The 27,944-nt window shown below is 39.1% G+C and overlaps 2 protein-coding genes across 2 annotated transcripts in view; both read left to right on the top strand.

Annotated features, from left to right (window-relative positions):
• Positions 1-641: 641 nt before the first annotated feature.
• On the top strand, positions 642-25,993 carry pik3r5 (phosphoinositide-3-kinase, regulatory subunit 5). The gene is given in 19 exon segments (XM_034203254.1): positions 642-903; positions 8,367-8,482; positions 11,661-11,776; positions 11,913-11,981; positions 12,653-12,791; positions 14,059-14,128; positions 16,686-16,860; positions 17,191-17,359; positions 20,099-20,167; positions 20,329-20,457; positions 20,460-21,250; positions 21,394-21,519; positions 21,716-21,847; positions 22,020-22,113; positions 22,621-22,697; positions 23,155-23,248; positions 23,499-23,581; positions 24,082-24,197; positions 24,553-25,993. Coding segments are annotated over 18 exon segments (2,700 nt in total). The 5' UTR covers positions 642-903; positions 8,367-8,382; the 3' UTR covers positions 24,704-25,993.
• A 99-nt stretch (positions 25,994-26,092) lies between these two features.
• The window catches only part of LOC117538049 (phosphoinositide 3-kinase regulatory subunit 6-like), a 30,365-nt gene continuing 28,513 nt past the window's right edge, over positions 26,093-27,944 (top strand). Inside the window, 1 exon segment of the mRNA XM_034203554.1 lies at positions 26,093-26,210. The gene's annotated coding sequence lies outside the window, so the exon portion shown is untranslated.

The raw sequence follows: 27,944 nt of genomic DNA, 5'->3' as shown, positions 1-27,944 counted from the left end.
TACTGTCACTGTTTTGTATGGCGTGACAATATTTCCCTCAATTCTAGAGAAGGGGAATTCACAGTCGCACTAATAACATGAAATGTAAATGAGAAGCAAAGCAGGAGGGGGAAGTAAGTTCTGTTTCCCTGTCGGAGGGGTTTGCAGAGAGACTAGGAATATGGACCTCAAACTTTAAGGAAATAAAGAAGGGGCCAGTGTATTCCAATTCATTCTAAATAATTGTGATTTATATACACACTGTGTTATTAGTAACAGTCGTTGAGACTTGAAATGTATTATATCTTGATACAGGTGAGAAATATTACTTCTTTACACCATTGATTATGAAATGTTGATAGGTCAAAATTGAATTACTCTTTGTGTGTGTATTGTGTTAATACCATTAAGCACAGACAGTACAACCAATACTCCCTATCTTAAGAAAATAATGAACAAAGCCAGAAAACCCAAACAAAGACACTTCACTCAAGTGTGAAAATAGCATGAAAACAAACACGTCAAACTGATGACTTCCTTTTAAGGGCCAACATCCCTTCAAAATCCACATGCAACCTCCTACACACGCATGAAGAAAAACACACACAATGCCACTTCCCACCTACACACACACACACACACCAGCAGCCTCCCTCATTGTGCTCACATGCACCTCTTTCATACACTTCCTGTTTGTGAGGCGCACTGCATGTGTGAGACGTCTTTGAGCGCAGCAGAGAGCTACAACCAGATACTAGAGGCTGATTTCACTTCGCTGCACTGCCTGCCTGCCATGCCCAGGATGTGGGTTTGCCTGTTAAACCGTGATGTGCGTGTTGAATGAATGGCTAGCGGTAAGCTGAAGACCCTTCAGGACTCTTTTGATGCATACAGAAGCGATGAATCCTGGATGGTAAACTGCAGGTAAGACAATCAAGTTTATTTGACGTACAGTAACAGTACACTTTATTTTGAAAGGGCACCTTGCTCCATGATCAGATGTGGACAGCAGTAAATGAATGTCAGCCTGCATGATGATCTGATAATGTTGTCTTCTGGTAATGTTCAGGAAACAGTGACTCCATGACTGACAGTAGATACTGATCTGGAAGTGTTCAAATGTTTGCAACTAAACATCCACCAATCACCCCAGAATACAATCACTTTTGACAGTATTACTTCATTACAGATGAATTATCTTCATCCATCTACAGTATTCAAAATGATAGTATACTGACATATTGGGGACTCCTGTTTTTAAAGCTTTAAACAAGTCATCTTGTTTTGACTCATGTTATTGTTTTTTTATTACAATATGCAAGATCTTTTCTCTGCAAAAAGCCTCTTGTTTTGTGTCAGAAAAGCTGAAACGCAGCATCAGCGTCACAGTGATGGGAAAAGCTGTCATGTAGACAAGCCCCCCTCTGTGAGCACAGCGGCCCCCCCTTGTGATACCATTTTGGGAACTTCTGCTTTTTCACATGCTCTTTACGATTCATGTTTTTAGTAAATGCTGAGGAAGTAGAGACACAGAACCATGTGTTAGGCGCCTGGTAGTTATCTCACTTTGAATGCCTGTATCTGTAAATGGAAATAATTATTTAGGCAGATTCGACCTGTTCATATCAGATAACTGTGTCAGCACTTTAGAGACAAAGTGATATGGGTTCATGTTCCTGGGGTGATAGGCAGTGGCTGAAGCAGGTTTTGCAGAGCAGGTGTAATTGATTGGAACATTTATATGCACTTCACACAATGACAAACACTGAGAAGTCTTTACTCCATTCTTCATTTATTTGAATAAGTATAAAAACTATGCTGAAAAGTGACAACCAGTGATGAATGACTACAATCCTGGTAACTTTCTTTGAAGCAAACTTCAGATTGATTGTCAGTGTTCGTTGGAGGCTCCACCCAATAGAAACTTTACTGAGCCAACGCCTGAACTCTACATCCTTTTGCACTACAAAAACAACAACCTGTCTGCCACATGTGAATTAAAAGGTACAGTCATCGTAGGGGGTCAATGAAGGTGACATTTTACTGACTTTTAATTCAGGTTATCATAACCAGTAATGTAAGAGAAGTAACTGAAGATGGCAAATTCTAATCTCCAGTGATCTTATTCAGGTAAAAAAAACATCCATATGAAAAATACGTTTTCTAAATTTGTTTTATTTGCCCAGTTGAAGTTTTAAGTTGAACAACTCATATCCTGTTTTAGCTTTTCACTCACAATCAATAGTTTAAAAAACACGAAGATCAAAATCAGTGCAGCAGAACCAGTAATTCTTAATGACAGAGGGTGTCGTATTGCCATACTGATATTCTGTACAAACTGTGAAGTCCACTGAGACAAATGTAACATTTGTGATATTGGGCTATATAAATAAACATTGATTGATAATTCTTGCTTGTCAAACCCGGCACCTCCATTACCCACAAAGCACATCGACTGTAAAGGGTTTAGTTTGAGGTTCAGGTGTGACACGAGGAGCAGCTACAGCCGTCAAGTAAGCTCAGGTCTTTTAAACACTAACTTTAAAAGTGTAGATTTGTATTATTTAATTATTAAACATTTTCTTTTTAAAGCTGTGTTATTTTAAAGTGTTTTTCTTAGTCTGAGAACGGTTCTTTTATCATAAGAAGTAACATTATTTAAAATGTTCCAGTAGTGTGGCTTTGCACAATTTGAATGCAAGTCAAGCCTCGAGTAATTTTTTTTGTGATTTGACTCGATTCCAAATCTCAATGCCGCTGTATTCTTGAGGTTGGATTTGATTGCACAAAATGAAATGAAAGTAGCTACATTGAGCTTTGATTTCTCTATAGCCATGAGAAAAACACTGCCTCTTCGTTTAATGAACAACCTTTTCTCTTGTTGTTGATCTATTATGTTATGAGTCTTGATAAAAAAACATTAGAATACATTTTCACCATAGCCTTAATTGTAACAAATTACTTGTTTCTTGCCCTCATCTTGACAGATAAGGACCAACCTCCCCTGCGCAACCTAAGAACGGGGTCATCCCTTTTTCTTAGAAATTGTCTCATTACACAATCAGTTTCAATACAATCATCTCCTGTTGAGAAATAACAACTGCCATAGGCGTTCACGTGTCATGCTTGAAAGAAAGCTGAGAAAAGATCAGATTAATGAAATGTCTTAGACGGAGCAGATATTACACGCTTTGTTGTTTGTTACAACAGATACGAGATAACAGGATTGAAGAAAGTCACTTTAATGTGTTTTTTTAAACGCAGTATCCAAGTGCAACGCTGGGTGTTATTCACCACGGTGCTTCCTGTTTGCCTCTTTACGGCTGTTGTGTCAGTGAAATCTTCATTTTCACCTTTACAACAAATACTTTGAGGTCAACACCCCCGTATATGTGAAAATATGCATCTCTGCACATCACACCTGCTGTTACTAAATATTAAGGGATGTAGGAGTGGTGAAAACATGTTTTTTCTCAATTGCATTCAATCAAATATAATAGGATAACGTTTCTACTGGAGATCAAGAAAATATGCAGGAAAATCTTATAATTTGTTGAATGTTAAAACTTAGTGTTGTGAAACAGAGCCGACAGGAACATAGTTATGTTGGTGTATTATAGACTTTACTGGCTCCCTATTGTTTGGAGTTAAGTATTATGACTTGATAATACAGAACCTGATATTTGCATTAATGGTAGTGTTATGATCATGTTTATCAGGATTTATTGAGGAAGTGAATACCAAATGTTATATAGGGTGGCCTTCTTTTCTGTAACAACCACTATGTTTTGGTACTGTTAGATTAACTAGAGCAAAGAGTTGTCTCTCGCTTATTTCTTTTTTTTAAGTCATTACTTCCTGTTTGAGTCTCTTATATAAAGTTGCATATACTATTGGCCTACTTGAGTATGTTTTATGTGAAGAGGGGTAATAAGTACAGCATGATATTGACATGCAGTTATTCCTTATCAGGTAAATAATCATCTCCAATCTCCATTGAAATTGATTTTTTTCATTAACCGGCCGAAAAAGGTTTACAATAAGATACAAAGTTAATCCTTGACATTGGGGACAGCAGTTAATAAAACAATCTCACCTCACTGCCAACTTGAGCAATAAATCCTAGAAAGTGTTTAGAAAAAAATGAAATTCCAACATCCACATATCCATGAGAGCTCTTGCTGGGTTTTTAGACCCAGTGATGTGTTTTATGCTAAACAGTGGTCCACTTAGACTGTTCAGTTCCCACCGGTAGTGTTTGTTTGAACTGAAGGGAAGCACTTAGTTACAGGAGAGCTTTGGAGTTTGGCCGCTGGGGTTTCCTAAAGCCATAAGAAAAGCCAGTTCACATCCAGTGGATCAGTGGAGAGAAAGGGGGTAGAGAAGCTCTATTGGCCAGTGGAGGAGGCCCTGGATCTGAATATCATATTCTTTAAATAAGGGGAGGGTTGAGATAAAATGACAGTCAGACATAATGTACATACACATACACAAGCTCTTCTCCCTGGTCTGTGGGAGTATATCTGAGAGTCTGATCACACCACAACAATAGGGAGGCACCTGCTTCCTCAGCTGAGCAGGGACGCCACCTTCCTGTTAGGAAGCAGTTGGTAATGGGATCAGTGGGAAAGATGGGAAGCAGTCTGCAAAAGGAGGACAGCTTGAGAAAGAGAGACACAGGTGGAGGTGCAGAAATCTTGGAAATGGAATTAACTGTCAGTCCAGTGTGAATCTATAGTCGTTCTTCCACTACAAGAACACTACTTGTTATTGTCTGACTGTTTAAATTTGCAACCAATGAAAAAGTGGAAGTGACCTTGGGATGTGCTGCATATATCCTCTTATGAAACATTAGAGACTCATGCATTTGTAACACCACTAGAAACTCCACGTCAACAACTATGCTGACACTGGAGTTGGGATTGACATTTTCTGTTAAAATCCCAATAAATGTATATTGTGGCAGATTATAGGAGATTACACCACTCACAGTGCCATGGCAACATAGCCTTCTGTTGTTACAATAAAGCTTATACACAGAAGTATGTTTGAGTTGGGAAATATCCATCAGCAAAGACTTAAAGACATAATATAACATCTTTGTGACATGTTTGTGTCAAACTTTTCTTTTATAGAAATATGATTCCATTACTTATATACTACTACTGTAAAATGACACCAACATAACAACTCGATGCCGTCCTCTAAACCACACTTTCACTGCGTTTTGCCACCTCACATAGTGTATTCAACTCTTTATTACCTTAACACGTATCCATTGAACCCCATCCTGGATGCAGGAGTCATCATATACAGTATCTGACTTATTAGTTCCTTCCACATTGACCAGGCTTTCATCCAGACCTGTCCAACCCTTACAATGACCGGAGTGCTAAGCACAAGTGTCCAAAAAGCATGGCTCTATTCCCCTGTTCAGTGCCACTTGTACACCTCTTAGACACAATGGCTCTCTGGGGAGGAGGGACAGCTGAGAACAAGGGCTGCATGGATGTGTTTACCTCTGGAGCTGGAGGTATTGTTGTTGAATGGTAACTGTAGGAAAGGGAGTAAAGTGGAGGGGGATAAATGAGCTTTATTTCTCAGTCTTTGGTTTGCATGAGCTTCCTGCCACACTGTGTGTCAGGGACCAACTGTATTATACTTTATTAAGTATGAATGAACAATGGTTTGTAACGTTTCAATAGGTGTGTTTGTGTGGTTAGTGTACGAAATAGTTCGACATTCTGGTAGGTACACTTTTGCGACGAACCTTCGATCAATACCACTCAGTACCAGCTGTTGTTTAGCAAAGCTAGCTTAGCATAAAGCCCGGAATAGAGGATAAATGGCACCTGCTGGTATATGGATTTTGTTATCCTCAAACAGTCTCCATTCAAATAAATTAGTTAAGCAAATGGACATATATGAAATAGGTATCAATATTATTTTCAGGCTTTTGCAAAGAGTGAAGACAAATAATGATATTCTCCAAAATGTGAGCCTATTGCTTTGAAGTGTCCAGTGTGTATGTGTGTGTGTGTGTGTGTGTGTTGTGTGTGTGTGTGTGTGTGTGTGTGTGTGTGTGTGTGTGTGTGTGTGTGTGTGTGTGTGTGTGTGTGTGTGTGTGTGTGTGTGTGTGTGTGTGTGTGGGTGTGTGTGTGTGTGTGTGTGTGTGTGTGTTTGAAGTAGGGTTATTTTGTGAGTGGGTGTGTATGAGCAAGTGACTCATCCAATAACAAAATGAAATGGTGTGAAAAGGGGAATTTGTGGCATGCTCTGGGGAAATTTTGAGAAGATGTAATCAGCCAAAAACAGTTTTAATCTCTGTCTCTGTGGGCTGAAATGCTTATTAAAGAATAGGTTAACAAACACGCATGCTTATTTTTCATCAATGAAGCAAGGAATTCATTGTGTGTCAACATTTAGCTCTTAATATAATCGAAATAAGCAACCTTGGGTCCCCTGAAAGGCGCTATATAAATGTAAGTTATTAAATTATTAGGTTTTTAAAAATGTGGCTTTACATGTCAAACAAAAACTGCACAGCTTGTCAAATGCGAATAAAAAAAGCAAATCTTTAAAAAGCTTTTAAGGGAAGTAAAGTTGTTCTGTTTCTCAAGACTTTTTTTATTTAGACTTTTCCCAGAAGTAGCACATATATACAGTATTTCCATGTTTTGAACCACGTTCCAATGAATATTCATTCATTAAAATACCTTTTAGTCAAGTATTAGTCTAAAACATGAACAAAAAATCTAAATGTGTCTCTTCAATAATCATGCTCTACAGCAAATGTTGTGTATATCAATATATTCATATAAGGTGTTTTTTATATATATATATATATATATATATATCCTGCATATTAAGTTACAAGCTTTTTCCCATCTGGAGAAGCTGTAGTCAGTAAACCAGTTCATCCTAGTTTGTATGTGAAGTTAACAATGTCTGATAAAATAAAACTCATACATACAAAAAAACAAGAAATTGGCTAGATGGGGCGTTCTCGCAATATTTGTAGTTTAAATGTATGCAAAGTCAAAGTAGCATAATTAACCAAAAAGCATTGTTATCCTTCAAACAACCATTAACACAATTTGTGCGAATCACAAATGAACTCTTGACAAGACTATGCAGAGATTATTTGTGTCTGATTATATCGGACCCAAGTTGTTCCACGACAAAATCACCTTTCTGGGGAATTTTGAAAACTTGCAATGTTGTAGTTGCCAGTGAAGAAGTGGTCACTGAACAAATGTGTGTGTTAATTTGAAACATCTTGGTTTGGCTAGCTGTCCGGGGTGACTTTTGGTTTTGTTTGGTTGGTGTTGCAGCTTTCTAATTGTGTCATTTAACACCTGCCATCATGGATGTTGTTATACCTTAAAGATAAATCTGTCACTCCAATGTTTCACGATGCTGATGGGATGTCCCCAGTTTCTTTATATGCATATTGCTTCTGATGAGAAGTGGTAATAACAGAAGTGAAACATGGAGCCACCCCTACGTTGCCCTCTGATGCTGTAAAAGTAAAGATAAATGGAAGTTTAAAATGTGAAGTTCAAAAAACCCTTCTGAGTCAGTGTTGTAGACATAATGTACTTACAAGTCTGTCGTCAAACTGACATTATTCCTTTTGTCTTTTTCCAACATGTCTCTCTGATCCGCAGCATTGTTTTACAAGTGATTTTAAATCTAAATCCCTGCAAGCTGTTTTTTTCTGTTAGTCTATTATAAAAGCTGTTTTTTTCTGTTAGTCTATTATAAAAGCTGTTTTTTTCTGTTAGTCTATTATAAAAGCTGTTTTTTATGTGTTCAGCAAGAACCTTTAATATGGCTCCTTTTATAGTGATTTGGAGACTAGATAGTTTTCTTAGTTTTTGTATATACTGTCATATGGCTGTAGGGTAAGCATCTGTGAACACTTAACTAGAGAAGCTAAAGGTTATTTGTTGATCTATGATATAATATTTGCATACATCACAGAACATGCAGCTAATGTGGCAAAACCTTTTATAAAATTCACTGATTTGAGGCAGAACAGACTTCAAAACATATGTGCATGTGACATTTCAGGAACTATGGAAACCAAATATCAAAACAAACAAACCCCTGTCTGTTTTTCCTTCCCCTATAAAAATGTCCCTTTATGGTTTGTGTATCTTAGACACATTTCCATACCTACTGGGTGACCTGCATGTATGCAAAACATACGTGATAACACATACTGTTCATGAAAAGAGAGGGACATGTTTGTGTGCATGCGTGTATGTGAACATTTTGAACACATGTAAATTAATTTGGAGATAAAATTCCACAGAAAACATGAATGGGAATGTATCAGATTCTGATTGCTAAGACCAGCTCTGTCTCCTGTCCCTTCATAGAAACTGAGCAGTAAGGATGCAGCACACGTCGTGCACAGAGGACAGGATCCAGCACCTTCTGGACAGATGTCTGGACGGGCTGAGACAGAGCCCAACAGCAGCTCACCACTGGAACGGTAAGTCTCCAGGGGCCACAGCAGTGATAAGGACAACAGCTGAGATTTGGTTTAAGAAGGCAGTGACGCATGTAAAAACTACTTCTAATGTTTCTGCACTGCTTCAATTAAGATTTTTGCGGGAATTATTATGCATCTTTTCAGATAAAACCTTGTATCTAAGATATGAGAAGTCATACAGACACAGCATAATGTGTCATGTGATACAATTAAGTATTTGCAATCATACATATACTGATATACAGGTAATACCAGAGTTACAAAATTATATGGTCCACTTTAGGTGTCTTCATTCCTATTCCGAGATTCTTCTAGGCAAGAATATGGAAAACATATTGCAATATTGAATTTAAGGTAGGGATATTCAAACGTCATGACCCATCTACGTTAACATCTTTTGATTGGGGTCCAAGTCTGAATTAAGGTGGTCAGAGACTCACCCAACCTTCACCATAATTCAAACCAATTGGTACAAGAAACACATTTTCTCAGAAATATCCACCCTAGTACACACAGTTGAATGTGCTGTTTACAGGGCTGACTTGAACAGAAGGCAGTTGTTTGTTCTTGCTTTCTCAACACAAGGGCAGCTTGTGACAGACACTCAGCAAACGGCATTCGAGTACATGGTTTCTGAGCTTGTTGTTGATGACGCACTAGCTGTTAGATCATCAGGGGAACGTTATTGAGGCCTGGAGGAAGTTGTGTGAATAGACAGCTGAGAGGAAGTGGTGGCACAGACCACAGTGTGTGAGTGAGGCATCATGAGGCACACATTTGTGAAACGGTGTAAAAACATGGCAGGAGATAAGATTGGCATCGGCCTCCCGAAGGACGCTCTGACATTTACTTATACAAACATGTTCTAGGTTTAATACCCTGATCGATTAGGATTATATGATTTTAAATGTATAAAACATGCCAGTTGAAGAGTTTGTTTTTCAGGTTTCATTCTCCACCTCACTTCATTACTACAAGGAAGATACCTGTCAATCACAAGATGTGCCCTTACTCATGTAGTGTACTATACATGTGACCATTATTTGCAAAATAAATATCATGCCATATTGAAGGAGACATGAAACTAAAGGTTGAGACCACAAACCCTTCAGTACATGTTAACTGAGGTCAGAAATTAGGTTAGAACGAAGGATAATTTTCTCATAGACCTGAGACCCTGGATATCAGATAAAAAAGAAAACTTTAGAATAATTTCATGTTTCAGGCTGGTAGGTTACCGCCTGGTTTGTTGTCTTTAAGTAGATAGATAGAATGGGAGGGATGAAACCCCTCTTTAATGGTCACACATGCAGAGCACACAGTGAAATGTGGCCACTGCATTTAACCCATCCTAGTACCAGGAGTCTACTAGGAGCAGTGGACAGCTATTGCACAGCGCCCGGGGAGCAATGGGAGTGAGGGGGGTGGGGGGTTATCCGGTGCCTTGCTCAAGGGCCCCACGGCAGGGCAGGAGGTGAACTGGGACCTCTCCAAGTAGCAGTCCACACTCCATATTTTAGGTCTGGTTGGGGACTTGAACCGGCGACACTACGGCTCACAGTCCAAGCCCCTGCTGACTGAGCCACTGCTGGACAGAAGTGTGATTACAATCATATGAACTTAAGTACAACATGTTTTAATTGAAATCTTATCAGGGTATTTTTGAAAACCTGCGGCTTAATCTCCAGTAATGGCATTTTATCAAAATAGTGACCATAGTGCTGTCCGGGAAATGCTCATGATGCTCCTAAGTGCAGAAAACTTAAGAAAAATAAAGAAGTTTCATGGAAATCATTTATGTGTAACCCGAAATACTGCTTATGTGTTATACCCTTGGGACCTGAGCTCCTCTGAGATGCAGTTGGAGTTGTTGAGACTGAGGGATCAAATGGATAGGTGCTTGTGAGGAGTCAGCAATCAGTCTTAGTTGTTTTTGTGAGTGTGTGTTTTTCATATTGCTGTGTGAGATGCTGTATTCACAGATCTCTACTGTTGTTTTATTACATTTACATTTCAAAGATATAGAAACCTGCAATCAGCTCAACAATTCTTCTTCCTAGACATTCAAAAGCTATAATGTCTAAAATACAGTTTCTAGTGTTTTTTTTGTGAAAACAAAATGATAATGGAATCCAAACGTCCTATTAACTGTGCAATATTGATATGTGTCTAGTTATCCCTATTGCAGATTTCCTTATATTTAGTACCAAAACATGTATTTTCTTGAGGATACCTTAACTCTGTTTTCTTGCAACAGGAAATCTGTCCTGACAAAACATCCTAACAAGAAACACTGAACAAAAGGTGATAAAACACACGCCTGAAGTGCACCAGCACTAACAGTTATGGACTTTAACGTCCTGCTGTGAGTTGTTACAGACCGGCCTTTGGCCCAACTCATAAACAACCTGTTTTTTCTTGTAGTTCTATAAGCTACGATTTATTGAAATGAACAATTGGAATTAAATGCCTCATATGTAAAGGTTGCAATAAATAATAGGCATGTGTGTAATTCTTGTTTTTCGTGATAAATAACTTCTTCTTAATGATGGCCCAAAGGACAAAATGCGTTTTACAGGGCTTCGTTCACATGGAACAATGTACAGAAAGCTAAATAAACTTGGCTTTTAACCTTGCTCTCTGTTTCATTAGCGTGTATTTCAAAAAGCACAAAGACAAGTTGTATTTTATAATGCACAACTAGAAACACAGTGTTGACCTATAAGTGTTGATGCTGTCAAAATAATACACCAGCCATTTAGTAGTGGTAGCAAATGGTATATTTTTAGACTAGTGGCTATACATATAGTGGTCTCTGCAAACAGCCGTTGCACTATAGCAAAATATGCAACAAAAACTAACCTAGTATCGTAAATATCGTCGAGTGATTGCCTCTGTCTCATTTAGTCTGCTGTCACTCAAAAACAAAATACTGATTCAGTGATGATCAATCAAATAAGTACGTGCAGCGTGGCACAGCTCTGCTCATATGCACAAAACCTTACTTTGAAAGATAACTAACTCAGGGCTGGAGAGGTTTCAGTAAGTCATTGTCTTTTTGAGGGTTGAGGCAAATAGTAGTAGTGAGGTAGCACATGTTAATTTTGTATCTTGTTCAATGTCTATGAGGCTGTCTGAATTTGTGCACTAACATGAATCCACATGTGCCGTCTTTTAGTGCTGATGTGCTCTGCCGGTCAGTCAATGAACCGCTGGAGCCTGGAGGAGCTGGTGAAGAGGGACCCTGAGAACTTCATTATCCTCTTACAGCAGATCCTCAAGAAGACCAAAGAGGTGAGGGAGGAAGATGTTGTCCACTGTTCATGTAATGTGTGGTTTTGTCTCAATGAAGTAAAACAGTACTATAGTTGCTGAATATTCACCCAAATCCCTGTTCTCTCTCTGTCTGTCTGAATGTGTGTGAGTTCAGGTTCAGGAGCAGTGTCAGTATGAGCTGGTGGCTCCACTCGCTATTATGTTTTCCTCCACGTTGCTACAGGTACAAATCAATATCAACATGTTATCAATCGTTAAGCTTTCCTCACTTCTCAGTACCATTCAGTGTTTGATGTGAAAGAGCACTTTCAAAACCTTTGGTAGTTCCTCAATGCAAACCCCTATGACGTATTTTTTATGCGTTACTATGAGAACATATTCAACTTGATTCAAACCCTTTCACACAACACTTTTTATTTTCAGTGGTTACTACTGTAAGAATGCCAGAGTGTTAGCTCGCTGTGTAGCAATTGATAGTGTAATACTCTTAAAATGTTGTAATATTGTGACAAATTAGTGTATAATTAATTTGGAAAGTGAACTGGCTTAACTAACTCCAAGATAAGTGACATGGTTTCAAAAATGAGCAGTAATGGAATAATGGATAAGCCAATATTGATTTAAGCCGTCAGTTAGTTATATTGCCCCACTTATTAAGCATACATGCTGAATAATGTGCTTAGGTGTTTACATAACATTAACAGATGTTATTACGTGATCCATCAGGATTAAATAGAAAATATAACAAGTTTGTACATCATCACTTGCTTTGAGGAAACCCTCCTCTTTTCAAAAGACCTGAGTGGTTGGTCCACTAATATAGTAATGATGAGTACATTAAGTAATGCAATGTATGATCCCAACTAAAATACTTCATTTGTGCCTCGGTTTCAGACTCCATACTGTCCTCCAGACAAAGGGCTGATTGAGAAAGCTATTGAGGTGTTTCGCTGCTTCCTCACCTGGCCTGAGCCTTACTGCAGTGTGTGCAAAGACCTCCTCTCAACTCTACAACTGGAGATCAAGGCTCCCGGTAAATATAGATGGTTAACTGGTATTCAAGAACCACAATATGTATTGTGTGCGTGTGTGTGTGTGTGTGTGTGTGTGTGTGTGTGTGTGTGTGTGTGTGTGTGTGTGTGTGTGTGTGTGTGTGTGTGTGTGTGTGTGTGTGTGTGTGTTGTGTGTGTGTGTGTGTGTGTGTGTGTGTGTGTGTGTGTGTAGTGTTAGTGTGTCTATTTATATATCACTCTCTTGACTGAGTCTCTGAAACACTATTGTCGTTCAAACTTGGTAATCACACTCCCCCTAGTGGGACAGCAGAGGACAGTGCTTATATTGTACATCAAACTTCAGCAGGACCAACATCAATAACAGGAAAATGATAAGGCTTGAGGTGTAACTGGACACTTCTTCATTCTAATGTGAAATGGTTTGAAAGCCAATGAGGCCTCAGCATTTACAAAACAAAAAGCAGAAGAAGCGACATGTAAACACTTTGAGTATGCTCAAATGTACAGGAAGGGTCAAAGGAAGTGCTGATAACACATCAACAGAATAAATTAATGCACTCACAGCCACAACCTTTCTTTTAAATTGTTGAATGAATGATTGAAACAAGGTGATTAGATGCGCTTTTCAAATAAATAAAGTAAATAAAAGAAATAATGACGGACACTAAAGTGGGTCCAACGCATACAATATGAAGCCATCAAGCCTCCATAGCCTCTAAATTAAAAAAAACGACATTTCGTATCTTCAGCACAGCAGAATACAACGCCAAAAAGTAGACAACACAGAGATAATATCGTAATAAAGTCCACAGCGACTGCAGCCATACACCCACATCAATGCAAACAGAGGGCAGCATGTTAACACATCACATGTATTAAGGTGCATTAATGTACTCTCCTGTCATTCTGCGAGTCTTGTACACCTCGTCATCCTCTCTGCTTGTTCATTCTCAAACAATATACAGCCCTCTCAGTCTGTCCCTATGCCTCCTCAAAACTTTTAAAATGTTGGTGCTCAATAACTTCTTTGCAGCCACAGGGAAATCACCAGTTATTTTTTTGCATTTAGCCTTTAGGGTAAATCTCACTAGGCAGGTAGCATCATGCACCTGTTGGTGACGTATCATCATGGGTGTGTCTGCTGTCCTAAATAATACACTACTTTATCTGCCTGCAACTGGGCAACTCTAGGACATAGTCATACGTAACCTTATGTTGTTGTTGAGTAGTTCATTTAAAAAAGTATCACAAGATGGAATTCACTAATAGAGTATATTTTTCCCACAGGGATTTCCTTTCAGAGACTGGTGAGAGAAGAACAGTTCCTTAACTCCCCTGGCCAGAGCTCCAAGACCATGTAAGTTCAGAAATTAAAAACTAAAAAAACGTTTTCTTTGTAGACTTTAAAACACAAGAATACACGGTAGCCTACAGTAGGCTATGCAGGCTGTACACAACGTAGGATATGATGCTTAAAAAAGTGATGGTGATATAAGTAAACAATCCACTCTGTATGAGTGCAACTTGTTTGTAAAGCCCTTTTGGCAGTGGTATGTTCATCATGACAAATATTTTTCAGTTCATTTCAGATTATCTGTGGTATCTTTAACCCTTCTGCTTTCTTGTTAAATTGGTCCCGTTTCTACATGTTGGTGGTTCAAAATAACCTGATCTGACATGATACTTTTAAATTAAAAAGAAAACTAGCACTCAGTGTCAATAGGTTAACTGAGCAGAGATGGGGACTCGAGTCTGTGACTCGGACTCGAGTCGCACTTAAGTCGCACACACAGAGACTTCAGACTTGACTTGGACTCCTGCTCAAAAGACTTCGGACTCGACTTGGACTCGTGTTTTGGGACTCGTGAACAATCATTGTGTTTTCTATTTTTGGCGTATTAAAGGTGGGGTAGGTAAGTTTGAGAAACCGGCTCGAGATAGCTAGAATTGGAAAATACACAACCAGAGAAAATCTGCCACTTCCTCACAGAGCCCCTCCTCCAACACACACGAACGCGCACATGACCAATGAGGGCACGAGATAAGGTTGTGCCCCGATGGAAGGCTGACAGGCAGGTAGGCCATCCAGTTACTTTAGCCGGGCCGGCTATCGGGATGTTAAGAGCATTCCATGGAATATAACAAAAAGTGTATCTCGAGCCGGTTTCTCAAACTTACCTACCCCACCTTTAACATTAACATCATGGTAACACCATGGCGACAGGCCGCACACCTGCAGCTGTACCGCTTGTAATTAGGTTCAACTATAAAAACTTCGAACAAAACGCCGGCGGCACCAACAAAAGGAGCGCACACTGCAAAGTCTGCAATATTAAAATCAAGGATGCTGGTGCAACAACGTCAAATTTCATCAGGCACTTGAAAACTCACCCGGAGAGGTCAGTCACATTAACGCATATGGACGGTTAGCAAACATGTTTAGCTCAGCATCAGCTATGTAATGTTAACTTAGCTTGCTACTAGCTTTGTAACTGAATATTTGAAAAGATGAGTGAATGTTTGCTTGTCACACTTGTTTGCGTTGAGTGGCGTTGACATCCAACTCTTGACATGACATAAAAAAGGTCGGTAACGTTAATCATTACGTTCCGCTGGCACCATCTACTGGCTAACGTTAAACGTAGAAAAATAAATAGTTACATACATAAATACCTCTGTCGGTTTATAGGCAGGTTACAAGTTTATTGTTGACCACGTAACGTTAATGTTACAGGTTTATTGTTGACCACGTAACGTTAATGTTACAGGTTTATTGTTGACCACGTAACGTTAATGTTACAGGTTTATCAGGTTACCATTACACTGGGTTTGAGTGAGAGGATAGAGGAATATGTTTATTTATAGTAGACTTAAAATATGTAATTAGAGACCCAGTGTAATTAAACAATACGGTTGCAGAGGTCACATTTTAACATTTTTGTCCACTGGCCAAATGGCTAGCCTAGTGAATGTTGAAATGTTACCAGCCACTCAATAGATTGCCATTGTTATTTGTGGCTGGTGCGTGCAACATACAGTACCAGCCACTTGCACGATTTACCAGCATTTGGCTGGTAAATGGTGTTAATGGTAGATATCTCTTTTGGAACAGGTCATGTTTTAATATTACCAGTTCAGTATATTTCAGATAATATTGCAGCAATAGTTTTTTAGTTGCAAATGGCACAGAACAAATGTTTACTTTTAAGTACTTTTAACACAGTTTCCCTGCGGGGGATTAATAAAGTATTTGTGATACTGATTTCTGATTCTGAAGTGTTTTTCTTATAAGTTGTTTGCATTTAGCTAAAGTGTGATGTTTTTCCTCATATTGCATTGCAATAGCCTGTTTAAAGTGATCATATAACAAACAACTAATCAGTACTGATACTGTATGCCAATAGATATAGGAGTGATAATAATACAGTAAATGCTTTGAATTTCTTAGATATAGCTGTGCAGTATTCTTAACAGACTGGATAGAAGCAGACAATAGAAGGCTTATTACAAACAGAAGAGACATGAGACTTTTATTTTTTAGAGACTTGAGACTTGACTTGGACTCGTGACCAAAGACTTGAGACTTGATCAAGTCTCACCCCACAAAGACTTGAGACTTGACTTGGACTCTGACCAAGACTTGAGACTTGACTTGGACTCGTGACCAAAGACTTGAGACTTGACTTGGACTCGTGACCAAAGACTTGAGACTTGACTTGGACTTGCAAAAAAAGACTTGTGAACATCTCTGTAACTGAGTGATACTGTAGCATTGAGGTGGTTAGTACTTCCTGACCTGGAAAGTCCCTATTCATCCGACATCCCCTTCAACACCACCTTAATGCACCACTACCATACCGTTTGCATAGATGTTTACACTTTACCAGTGAAACAATCTGTGTTGCTGCTTGCAGGACGGTGCTGTTGATGAACCCGTGCGAGATGCCCGCTGACTTTCTCTCAGTGGCCGAGCAGCTCAGTCGCATACAGCACTCACGGGAAGAGACCTACATCAACCTGATCAAACACGCCTTCCAGTCCGCACTAGGCACCAAGTACCCTCTACAAAGCATCCATAGAGCCCTGCAGGTATGTTTAGAGCTCTAAACTGTCGACTAGAAGAAACACAATTAAATGATATGTTACTTACCTTTTGTTAATGGGTTTAATTGTTATTTCTAAACAGGTATATAGAAAGCCTGTTTACCTATGTTTGAAATTAACACCAGTAGTTCATAGTATTTAAGATAATTGATAACCTTGTAAACAATACCATCAAAGGACATATGTAGCATTACATCTAGTGCACTTTATTGACATACTTTTGAAGAAGAAAATAGTGTTGCTATTTAAAGAAGTAGACAGGAATGTGTCAAGACGTGTACCTAAACTATAACATATCGTGACTACTCTTTTCAGCCCAAAAATGTGAATGAATTGGGGTCGATCTTCTCCACGATAAGTGATGTCTTAGAGGCCGCTGCGGCTATGAAGGACCCTGTGAAGGGTCGCAGTCATGTGATCCAGGGGCTCGAGCAACTGAGGGAGAGCATGAGAGTCCCAGCATCCAATGGAAGAAGGTCTGATGGTAAGAGGGCAGATTTCATGAACTGGTGACTTAAATTCCAATGTACCACACCCATGTGATAATTGCCAGAATTAAAATTAAAAGTGTTGTAAACAAATAATAGAAATATTAAGCAATGGCTAAACAAGCATTTTGGCTCCTACACAGCGGCTATCACATCATAATAATTCAGTTCCTGCACTCTAAAAACAAATGCCTTGGCTCAACAAAGAAAATCAACGCAACCGTTTGCATCAATGTTTATTGAGTTAAGACAACTTCTAATGAAATTGTCTTAAAGCAACAAAGTTATTTGAGTTAGGGGAGAAGGCTTTTCCTCTACAATCAGAGGTGTTTTTAATTACCACTTACTTAATAATTGGTAGCATAAACACAAGTTTTGAAGTTGATTACTCAAAAGATTAAGTTGTTCCAACTTGTTTTACCGTATGATTTAAAAGGAATTTTAAGTTGTATGTACTTAATTACCATCATTGTGAACACACGTTTTTAAGTTGACAACCATTTATAAATGAAGTTGCTCCAAATATATTGTATTCAATAGTTTTTTTTCTTAGCTTTTTCATGTTTTTGCCTTTAAAGAAAGAAATTAATTGATTCCACAACAAAAATTTTAGGCAATTCACTTTTTATTTTGAACTGCAGTTGTTTATTTCAACAGATGATGTTTCAATCAGGAGAGAATTCATTTTGTTTGAACATTTATTGACACATGCCATATGATAAGGTGCATGGACACCTGAAATCACAGCTGACTGCAGGAGAGAGGAGAACCATTTTATAGTTTGGCTGCAGCATGTTGATTGGCTGCTGGAGAATGAGGTGAAATGTAATAGGTTAAAGAGAACGCCTGTGATGAGCTGATTATATGCAGCTGCGGAGTGAATGTATATACACCCAGTCTTCCTGAAATAACTTGCGCTGAGCTTCATTTAAATCTTGAAAAAAAAGATAAATAACACATTTAAATTGCCACACAAATAATAAATAAACACATTAGCCATATTACCATGGGACATGGGGACACAGCAAATAAATGCTGCCATCACAACGAAGTTAGAGGCCTTTGCATATTTAAAACCAGTGCCAAATATGTACAATCTGTAACGTTTTTGTAAAACTACAGAAACAAACTCTCAATGGCCACCAATCTGCAGATCACACACATCAATTTGACAAAAGATGTAACAAAGATGTTTTCACTGCCGACAGTCATTATCTCAAACAGTATGAACACATTTAACGCAGAATGCTTGCTCATTCATTTGTTTCCCTCGACCACGATGGTTGCCATCGTATGGTCGGATCCTGGGGTGGACCGGTCACTGTTGAAGGCTATATTCATGTCCTTTTGAAGCACATTAAATAATAGGTTAGCACATAAGAGATAATGAATTAGGTAATTGCATACTTTTTAAACTGTCACTCTTAGCTAATTCAGAGCCATTATTACCAGCTGCTAAAGCAACGCTGGTATTGTTTTCACCTATTGAGTCTGCATGTGTGTGTCGTCATGGCAATGTGGTCCTGAAGACACACAGAGGTGGTTTTGAGTACTTTGCCTAGTGTTTAAATGCATGTGGACAGATTTTGTCAATCACAACCGTGCAAGTTTTAGTATCTTCTCATCTTTTTTGCAGGTTCCATACAATATTTGAACTGGTTAAGTGAAGAGCAGAAGCCACTTTGTACACAATCCTTTTCCCATGCCATTGCTGTCAACACCTATCCATGCTGAACGTTGCTAAGATATTATTGATTGGGGTGTGGCCAAAAGTGCAATATGCTTCGAAATGTAACTGACAGAGAGCAGTGCTTTTGTCCTGTGCCCATGGATTTGATGTTATTTCAAGATTTTTAATTACGTCGCTAAACTCCTTGAAAAGGTCCTCTTCCTTTTCTCCAAGGTACACGACAAGGCAGCGGATGGCTATAGTTCTCTGCGTACTTCAATTGTATTGTGCTATTTTTGAAAAAGGAAAAAAAGAGAAATGACCTAAATGAATATATTCTGAATGGGTGACTGCCAACAACTTGCATTTCAATGACAACTCTAAATAACAATCCTACCTCAAGAAGCATGTCCTTGGTCTGCTTCACCGAGATTCTTTTTTAATAAAAAGCGATATCACAAAGTAACCAAAGTATTTGTACTCTCACAGTAGCCTCTACTACTTTGTATCCTCTCACTGAACTATTCACAGTTCAAAGGCTGCTTATTTTGGTCAAACAGCAATTTGCCTATACAGTGCAACTTCAAGGCCATCTACTGTATTTTAATGACAAAAGATGACACTCACCTTAAAATGTCCTTTGTATATTTCTATTTGTCTTAACTGTCGGAACTTGTCCAGGTATGTTAAGTGGGAGTGGACTTGAACTCCTTAACTCAAGGTGTAGAACAATTAAGTTATCAAGCCAATTGCATTACTTGATTGATTGATTGCTTGATTGCTTACTACAACTTGAATTTAGTTTTAAGTCAATTAACGCAGAAATCAGAGTTCAAATTACACACAATAAGTTGATGTAATTACCAACATTATTACGTCAACACAACTTATAAATTAATGTTTGCAACTTGAAATATTTATCTAAATCAATTAACTCACATTTTTATCTTGCAACCATGCATTTAATTAAGTGGAGGTGAAAGGTCGCCTGAATTCGTTTTTAGAGTGTAGTATGTGTTTTTCTGATAGGGTTTTGTTTTACTCTTGTTTCTGTTGTGCCTTCCAGGAATGCTACAAACTCTACCCTTGCCTACAGCCAAGTGTTACATGTTTCACTGGGAAAAAGATAACTTTGGTAAAGTATTCTTCATTTCACAAAGGACAAATATCTATTTTTTTCTTTGGCCTGATCAAGATTCAGTTTTTCTTCTTTAGCTCCAGGAATAACATCCCCAATTTGGAGATGACATAAACTGCTGAATATGATTTGATATTTGTCGTTTTTGATCCCTGCAGATGTTCTGAACACACTTCTGGAACATGAGCCTGATGACCAGGAAACTAATGGGCATGCTGAGGAAGAAGAGGAGGTGGACATTAATGATGATGATGATGATGATGAAGAAGAAGATGAAGAGGAGGAGGAGGGGAGGAGGAGGATGTGACAGGTCATGATAACGGAGAAGGAGAAGAAGAGGACGAACATGGAGTAGAGTTGCCTTCAATATCTAACATGCTTTATGGGAACAATTCCAACCATCGTGCCTCCACCATCTCCTCCGTGTCCACCGCCTCCAAAGACTCCATGTTCTCCACCTTGTCTGTAGCCTCAGAGTCCTACGCTCGGTCCCTCTACTCAGTCACTTCTGGAGCTGATAGTGACTACTTTGAAGATTCTGACGACAACCTCTGCTCCTCTCCTGTCAAGGAAAATGTTTTGCCAAAGCCAATAAACAAAGCTCGGCTCAGCCAGCACTTGTACCGGCTCTTCAGCAAACCCAAGAAGTCACGGTTACTATATCGGGCCAAAAGCTTAGGAAACACAGAATCCAAAGACATTTCAGTTGTGCGAGACAAACCCCGCTCCAACTCTCTGCCGCAACAGGTTAAGTTACGTTGTACTGAGCCCTTTTTCCAGCCACCAAGTCAAACTCTCAGACATGTGTGCTTCAGAAGGAGGCCCATTCTCAGCAGTGACGAGGACAATCAGAATACCACGCTGAGGGTGGTGGTGTTTGGTGCTGATCACGTAGCAGGGAAGGTGGCCAGAGCCTACAATAGCCTGAGGAGGAAGGAGAGTGCGTGTCCGCGTCTCAGCAGGGTGTTCAGGCTTCAGTTCTACTTTGTGCCGGTGAAGAGGGACTCTGCAGCAGGGCAGGGGAGTTTGAAGTCTCAGGGTCCTGTGGTTCAAAGTCCCAAAGGAGCAGCCCTGTCTAATGTAAGTAGAAAACTTCTCCAACTAAATACTATACTTTGAGAACAAGATGTATTTACTTAGCTGTAAGTAGCAGAGCTGTACAGTTGAGTTAACAGAGAGATGTGAAAATTCCACTGTTATAATGTATGCTTTTGTTTAACCAGGATCCCCACCTCACGGCCACAGGGGACAGCACTAATGACATTGCCAACCTCCTTGGTATGTTGGACCCTTGGTACGAAAGAAACACCCTAAGCCTGATGAACTTGCCTGCTAACGTCGTCTGCCAGGTACAACTGGAATCTAACTTTTACACTGCCAAAACTGAAACACACCCTAGTCTAGTGCTGTATGTTGCCACAACATTGCTATCATGCAGATAGATCAAGCCCAGAGCAATAACTCATTACATAAATGTCCAATGTTTGGTTTAGGCTGTTCTTCCATAAATCATGAGTATTATGTTGTTTTTGTTTTGCTCTGCAGCAAACCTCAAAGACGGAGTCAGAGTCATATGATAGTTCATATGAGCAGCGTTTGCCCATCCTGGCCGATCTGGTCCTGTACTACTGCCGCAACGCTTCCCGGCCAACCCTCATCCAGCTCTATCAGGCCGAGGTGACACATTTTTACACCAAAAAACACATACCAAGCAACAACACATTATATAAAGGACCAGATTTTAGCACCCTTGTGAACAGATTTGCCCTGAAGCCCTGTGGGGCATTGCATTAAGAGATGTTACACTGTTCAAAAGCCATACATTGATTGAAGATCTTTGGTGTTGCAGCTGACATTAGCTGGTGGAGGGAGGAGGACTGAGGTCTTCGTCCACTCCCTAGAGTTGGGTCACACTGCAGGAACACGAGCAATAAAGGCCATGGGTGAGTGTGACACACAAGCAGAACACACGCTCATATCCTAGCAACAGTGACACAATAAATAAAAACCTCCACATTTTCCATGGAAGTATTTATGAGGTTGAGACAGGACTCCATTTATGGTGGCGGAACATCTGTTATTTCTATTTCATGATTCAGTCTACTTCTACTTTTTTAGCTTTACTTGTCGCCACCACATGCACTTCTGATTTTTTATTTCAGTTTTAGGAAGTCAAAATTCGGGGAAAGCTCTGTATGCCTCATGTCCGGTAGTTACAGAGAAAATGACCTATTCCATTATTCAAAATATTCTTTAAACTAAATTATCTGTCATTGCAAATGTAATATTATTCTATATTTAACGCTGTATTTAAAACTAATTTCACAATGCAAAAATCCTGAGCTGTACTTGTTCATAAGCCTGGATTTTTGTTATCATATTTCACAGTATTGTAGCATTATTTTTAACGAGAATAACTGAAACACTGCTCTCATGTTCTCTTTAAAAAGGCGCTGCCAGTAAACGGTTTGGTATTGACGGTGACAGAGAAGCAGTGCCCCTGAAGTTGGAGGTGGTATCCAACAGGGTAAGATTGTTAATTATTGTACTCTCTGAAAAATAATGTATTTAAACTGCACTCTACAAGAAATAACACAATAAATAAATCATTATATCAGCAGAAAAAAAAACGATGACGATGCAGGTTTCCCCTATTAATCCCAATCAGTTTCGGTTATGGTTATGCTTCAACGCACAATAAATGACACTTCCAAATTCTGTCACAAAATACAAAGTCTGCTAAATCCATGAAGCCATTTCCTGATAAAGCTAGAGCCTCTGTGGTCCCTGTGGTAGGAAGCATTAGAGACATGTCAACATTATGTTCCTTTTTACTGATGTTATTCATTATCTGTTCCCCTTTTTCAATTAGACACATTCCTGCAGATGGAAATATTGTTTCCAATTCAAAATTCCCATCAATCCTTTCTCATTTGTTTAGTGTTTTTCCAAAACAGCAATGTTATCCTCTCTTGTCCTCCCAGGTGGTGATCAGTGGGAGAAGCCAGTGGAAAAGAGAAACCAAAGTCTGTACGTCAGTAAATTTAACCAAAGCATGCAAGAATCCCGAGGAACTAGGTACGCATCTGCCACTGGCTACCATAATGATTTGTCAAACTTTGCTGGATTGAAATATGTGTTAATTCAACCTCATGGAATATTATTGTTTATGAAGAAAACGTTTTTTATTCAATAATCATTTAGACTGTTTGTGCTCAAGCTAATGTTAAAAGGAAATTCCTTTATGTTTTCCTTGATACCTGCTTTAGGCAATGATGAAATGTTTGTCTAGGTGTATTCAAATTTTAACTAAAGCATTCTCTTTCAGACGCAAAGATGGAGTGCCTACAGCTCACGATGACTGAGGTCCTGAAGAGGCAGAGCGGTAAATGCAAGAAGGGCTACAACCAGGTGAGCTACAGTATACGTGACATCAGCCTCTCACGGTGGTTGGTGGTTAAAACAAATGCAGCATGCTTTTACATACATCTCTGCAACTCTCTATTTAAAGACAGAGACCTCAGTACATTACGATAGCATCTCAAACTCACCTGACCTAAATCTCTCATCACGTATGCTGAGAACAACGTTATTTCAACCTGACTGCTCTATGAAACGTAAAGCCACAACACAGGAAATACTCTTTTGCTTGTGTGTGTTTGACAATAATATTATTTGCTCACCACTGACTCTATTTTGACTTGAAACATTTGTTCTCAGATGATTGCATACCTGTTTAAAATAATCAGTTTTAGCTAAATTCTCTCTTTACAACTCAGCGCAAAACAAGTGTTTCAAAATCAAAAGTATAACAACTTAAAAGGAGCTGCAAAAAATGCATTTTACTTCTCCAAAATGTTAATATCTGAGGTGGAATGTATTAATTGTAGTCTGTTTATTGCCTTTCATAGCAGCTGAGCACAACAGAGGTGAAGGTGGACAAGGTGCAGGTCAGCGGTGCTGAAAACACAACCTTTGCTGTATGTCTGGACCAGGACGAGAAAAAAATACTGCAGAGTGTTACAAGGTGTGGACACACACAGATATACACACACGCAGATGACATATACATACATAGTGTCTGGTAAGAAGCAGTAAACCACCAACCAATAAACAAAATGGTTCTGCCAAGAAGTGCTAGCTCCTCTCGATAAGCTCCCTTTATCTATTATTTCAGGAGTTTCACATGTCAGAGAAATCGTTTCTGAACTGAAATTTCTTGTTTTATCTGCATCTTTGGCCGACAGAACCACATTTTCCTTTCAGGGAACATACATGAATTCTGAATAAACATATTTACACCATCCACACAGAAGTTACAAACCTTGAAAGTGTTGTTATTTATCTAACCCAAACATCTTCCTTTCTCCCATACTGTATAGATGTGACATATCCGTGTGTTATAAACCCGACAGCTCCACTGACTGGAGGCTAAGGAAAGCTCCGAGCTCAGCTCAAATCCAGCCTCTCAACTCCACATTCTGCTCCCTCCTCTGCCTGCCCATTGTCACTTTCAGTGGGGCTCTTCCCTGAGACATCTGGCCACTAGGCAGGATGGTCAGAAAGGAAATAGTATGTGCACTTGGCAATACTAAAAACAGACACTGACAGCAGAAGAAAAGTGCACGGGGCATACGGTTTTTTTATTTCTGCCCAGCGTCATGAAGCTGTTGTTTTAAAGTTCACATGATGGTGGCATCAAACGGCAGATGGATGCAACTGTTTGAAACACTGCAACCTGCTCTGAAAGACTCATCGGGAAACAGCAGACAAATGCATACCAAATAACGTGAAAGGCAAAGAATAAATAGACATGCAGTCATACTAATGATAAGCAGGCCAGCGTTGTCTATAAAGACAATACCTAACTGTTGTGAAGGAAACTGTTCGAGTTTCATTTAACTGGTTTTGGTTCTTCTTTCCCTGCTGACAGAGAAGTGACTGAAGCCACAGTAATTATTCAATGTAATTTGGGCAAACAGGGTTAATCTGCAGCTCAGGCTTGAAGGTGAGATGACAACCAAACTGGCATGAACATGTAGAAATAAACCTCGGAACTATCAGGAGTTGGATGTAAAAAGGAAGACATCATCTTGGTGTCAAAGTTCGGAAAAGGTTTCTCTTGACCAATCAACATGGGCACAGGAACCAGGGGAACATTGTACACCTGTTGACCAGTCTGTGACGCCTCCATTAGGAATGATTATGCGACTATATCTGAGAATGTAAATAATATGTTTGTAAAATACTGTATGCATGTAATTACTTGGATGTTACACCAACATGTTTTATGACTGTTATACATGGGCTTAAGTGATAACATTTCTCCTAAGGAGTTACAATGAAGTCAATGTAAATATGACCAGCAGGGGGTGCTGCTGACTTTCTAACTGACTTCAGATGAAGTACAGATTACTTTCACAATCCAGATTTAGCAAAACACAATATAAAGAATCACTTTGTAACATAAATGTAATTTATGTAGAGATAGCTTATGTTAGCTTTTGCAGAGTGCTAACCTTTATTTCATCAACTGTTGATGTTATATTGTGGTGCTAAAAAGATCTTTATATAAAAAACAAATGAATTGCACTTTGCATACTTGTAAACCTTGACATTTAACTAAATATATATTTTTTATATTCTCTAAAGAGATAATAACCTGATCCCCTGACCAAGACTGAAAAAAGTAGCACTGCACATATATTGTATAGAATTGAAGCACTTGAACATTAGATTGGATAATTAGGTACTTTTCTGTTCAGATAAATGCTCTCTGATGGAAATATTATAAATGCAATAAAGTATTTGTATGTATATCAACTATGCAATGGATCTATCTTATTTTGAAAAACCTGCGTTGTAAATTATGGATAAGAGCTCTGATTGGCAAGCCTTGGTGGCACGCCATTGGTCGGTGCAGGAATGGGCGTGGTCTGACGGCAGCTTTTGTCGCTCAGAGTAAAGTGAACAATAACGTGTCCGACAGTAGATGATACAGTTTGTAAATGGACCGGCTGTGTGCACAACTTAATTTCAGGTGAGTACTCCTTTACATAATATCGGGTGTTTTACCATTTGCAGACTTTTGTTTTACATAGTTGTAAAACTGTCTACGTAGGCTACTCGTATAAAAGTTTCGAATGACTCAATATTTCAACTAGGTAGTATTGCAAAGGATACAATGTGTGTTGGGCTAGTGTAGGTGTACAATCACCTTCCTTTCAGCAGTTTATTCGTCGGAAATTTGTTTTGCTGTTTTTCATGACTCTTAAAGTTGTAATTATTTGTAGGCTACATTTCGCACCGGTGAGCCGCACACAATTTGCTTATCTGATTTTGCCAGTAGTGACGTTTTACAGTGTAGTGCCACTTAGTGCACCATGCAGATAAGATGTGGCGGATACTGTGGTTTACCGTGCAGTATATCACTGACATATCTCAGCAAGGATTCCTATGCTGCCACATACTGTAGGTCAGCAGCTCCTTTGAAAAACACTTTGTTTACATTCATCTTTGTTTTTTTTGAATGGGCTCTTTCACATGTAAGGGCTATACGATAAACTCCACGCCGCATGGTTTATGACACAGGAAGACACAAAGACTTCAGTTTATGTTTTCCCTCCTGAGATAATAACAAGGTTTGATAGCAGTGCCTGATCTGATTGAAGCTCTGGCTCTCTGTTGTGTCTGTTGGGAGTCTAAGAGCACAGCTGTATTTCCTCCAGCGTCCTTATTTTAGATCCAAGCTTCCTGGTACCACTTTGGTGTGTGTGTGTGTGTGTGTGTGTGTGTGTGTGTGTGTGTGTGTGTGTGTGTGTGTGTGTGTGTGTGTGTGTGTGTGTGTGTGTGTGTGTGTGTGTGTGTGTGTGTGTGTGTGTGGTGTGTGTGTGTGTGTGTGTGTGTGTGTGTGTGTGTGTGTGTGTGTGTGTGTGTGTGTGTGTGTGTGTGTGTGTGTGTGTGTGTGTGTGTGTGTGTGTGTGTGTGTGTGTGTGTGTGTGTGTGTGTGTGTGTGTGTGTGTGTGTGTGTGTGTGTGTGTGTGTGTGTGTGTGTGTGTGTGTGTGTGTGTGGTGTGTGTGTGTGTGTGTGTGTGTGTGTGTGTGGTATAGATCACACACACATTGAATCTTTTGTGGTTATATTGACAACATGTTGCACACAACGCTCAGTTAATAATAAGGTCTAATGGAGTTAAAAATCAGATTGAGCATAACAACGATTGGGTGAGGCTTTTCAGTTAGACATGAGGAAACAATGAACATAGTGGTGGGAAATATGAAGGCTATACATGTAATGGTGTAATCCAGTATTGAATTTGTTCTAAGGTAATAACTTGGGGAGACATTGAATATCACTGTAAAACTGTGAATAACAATCAGTTATCATAATTCAACAACACATGATGAGCAGAATGACTCCGCTTCACATGGTTAAGTCTTTTTGTGGTAACCTTATCATTAGACATTGGATCATCTTGCCAAAATATGTTATGACCACAGATTGTAACACCACAAACATCCACAATGAGATAATGTGGAAATACAATAACTTTTGGATAGTTTTTAGGTGATGACTACAACAGGTGCACCTTAAAATGCATTAACGCAAACAGAAATAATCTCAAAATAAAACCTGCCATTTATTGGTTATTGTATAATGTATACGCCTTTGTGTCAATCTGTGTCACTTTGCCTGGGAGACAAGTTCAGAGTCCATCATTATTCTTCGTGATTTGTTAAAATGAGATCCTTGGAGTGAACACATTGTACTACC

This window comes from Gymnodraco acuticeps, unplaced genomic scaffold (assembly GCF_902827175.1).
Source record: "Gymnodraco acuticeps unplaced genomic scaffold, fGymAcu1.1, whole genome shotgun sequence".
Classification (NCBI taxonomy): domain Eukaryota; kingdom Metazoa; phylum Chordata; class Actinopteri; order Perciformes; family Bathydraconidae; genus Gymnodraco; species Gymnodraco acuticeps.
This window is presented reverse-complemented; position numbering and strand designations above follow the sequence as displayed.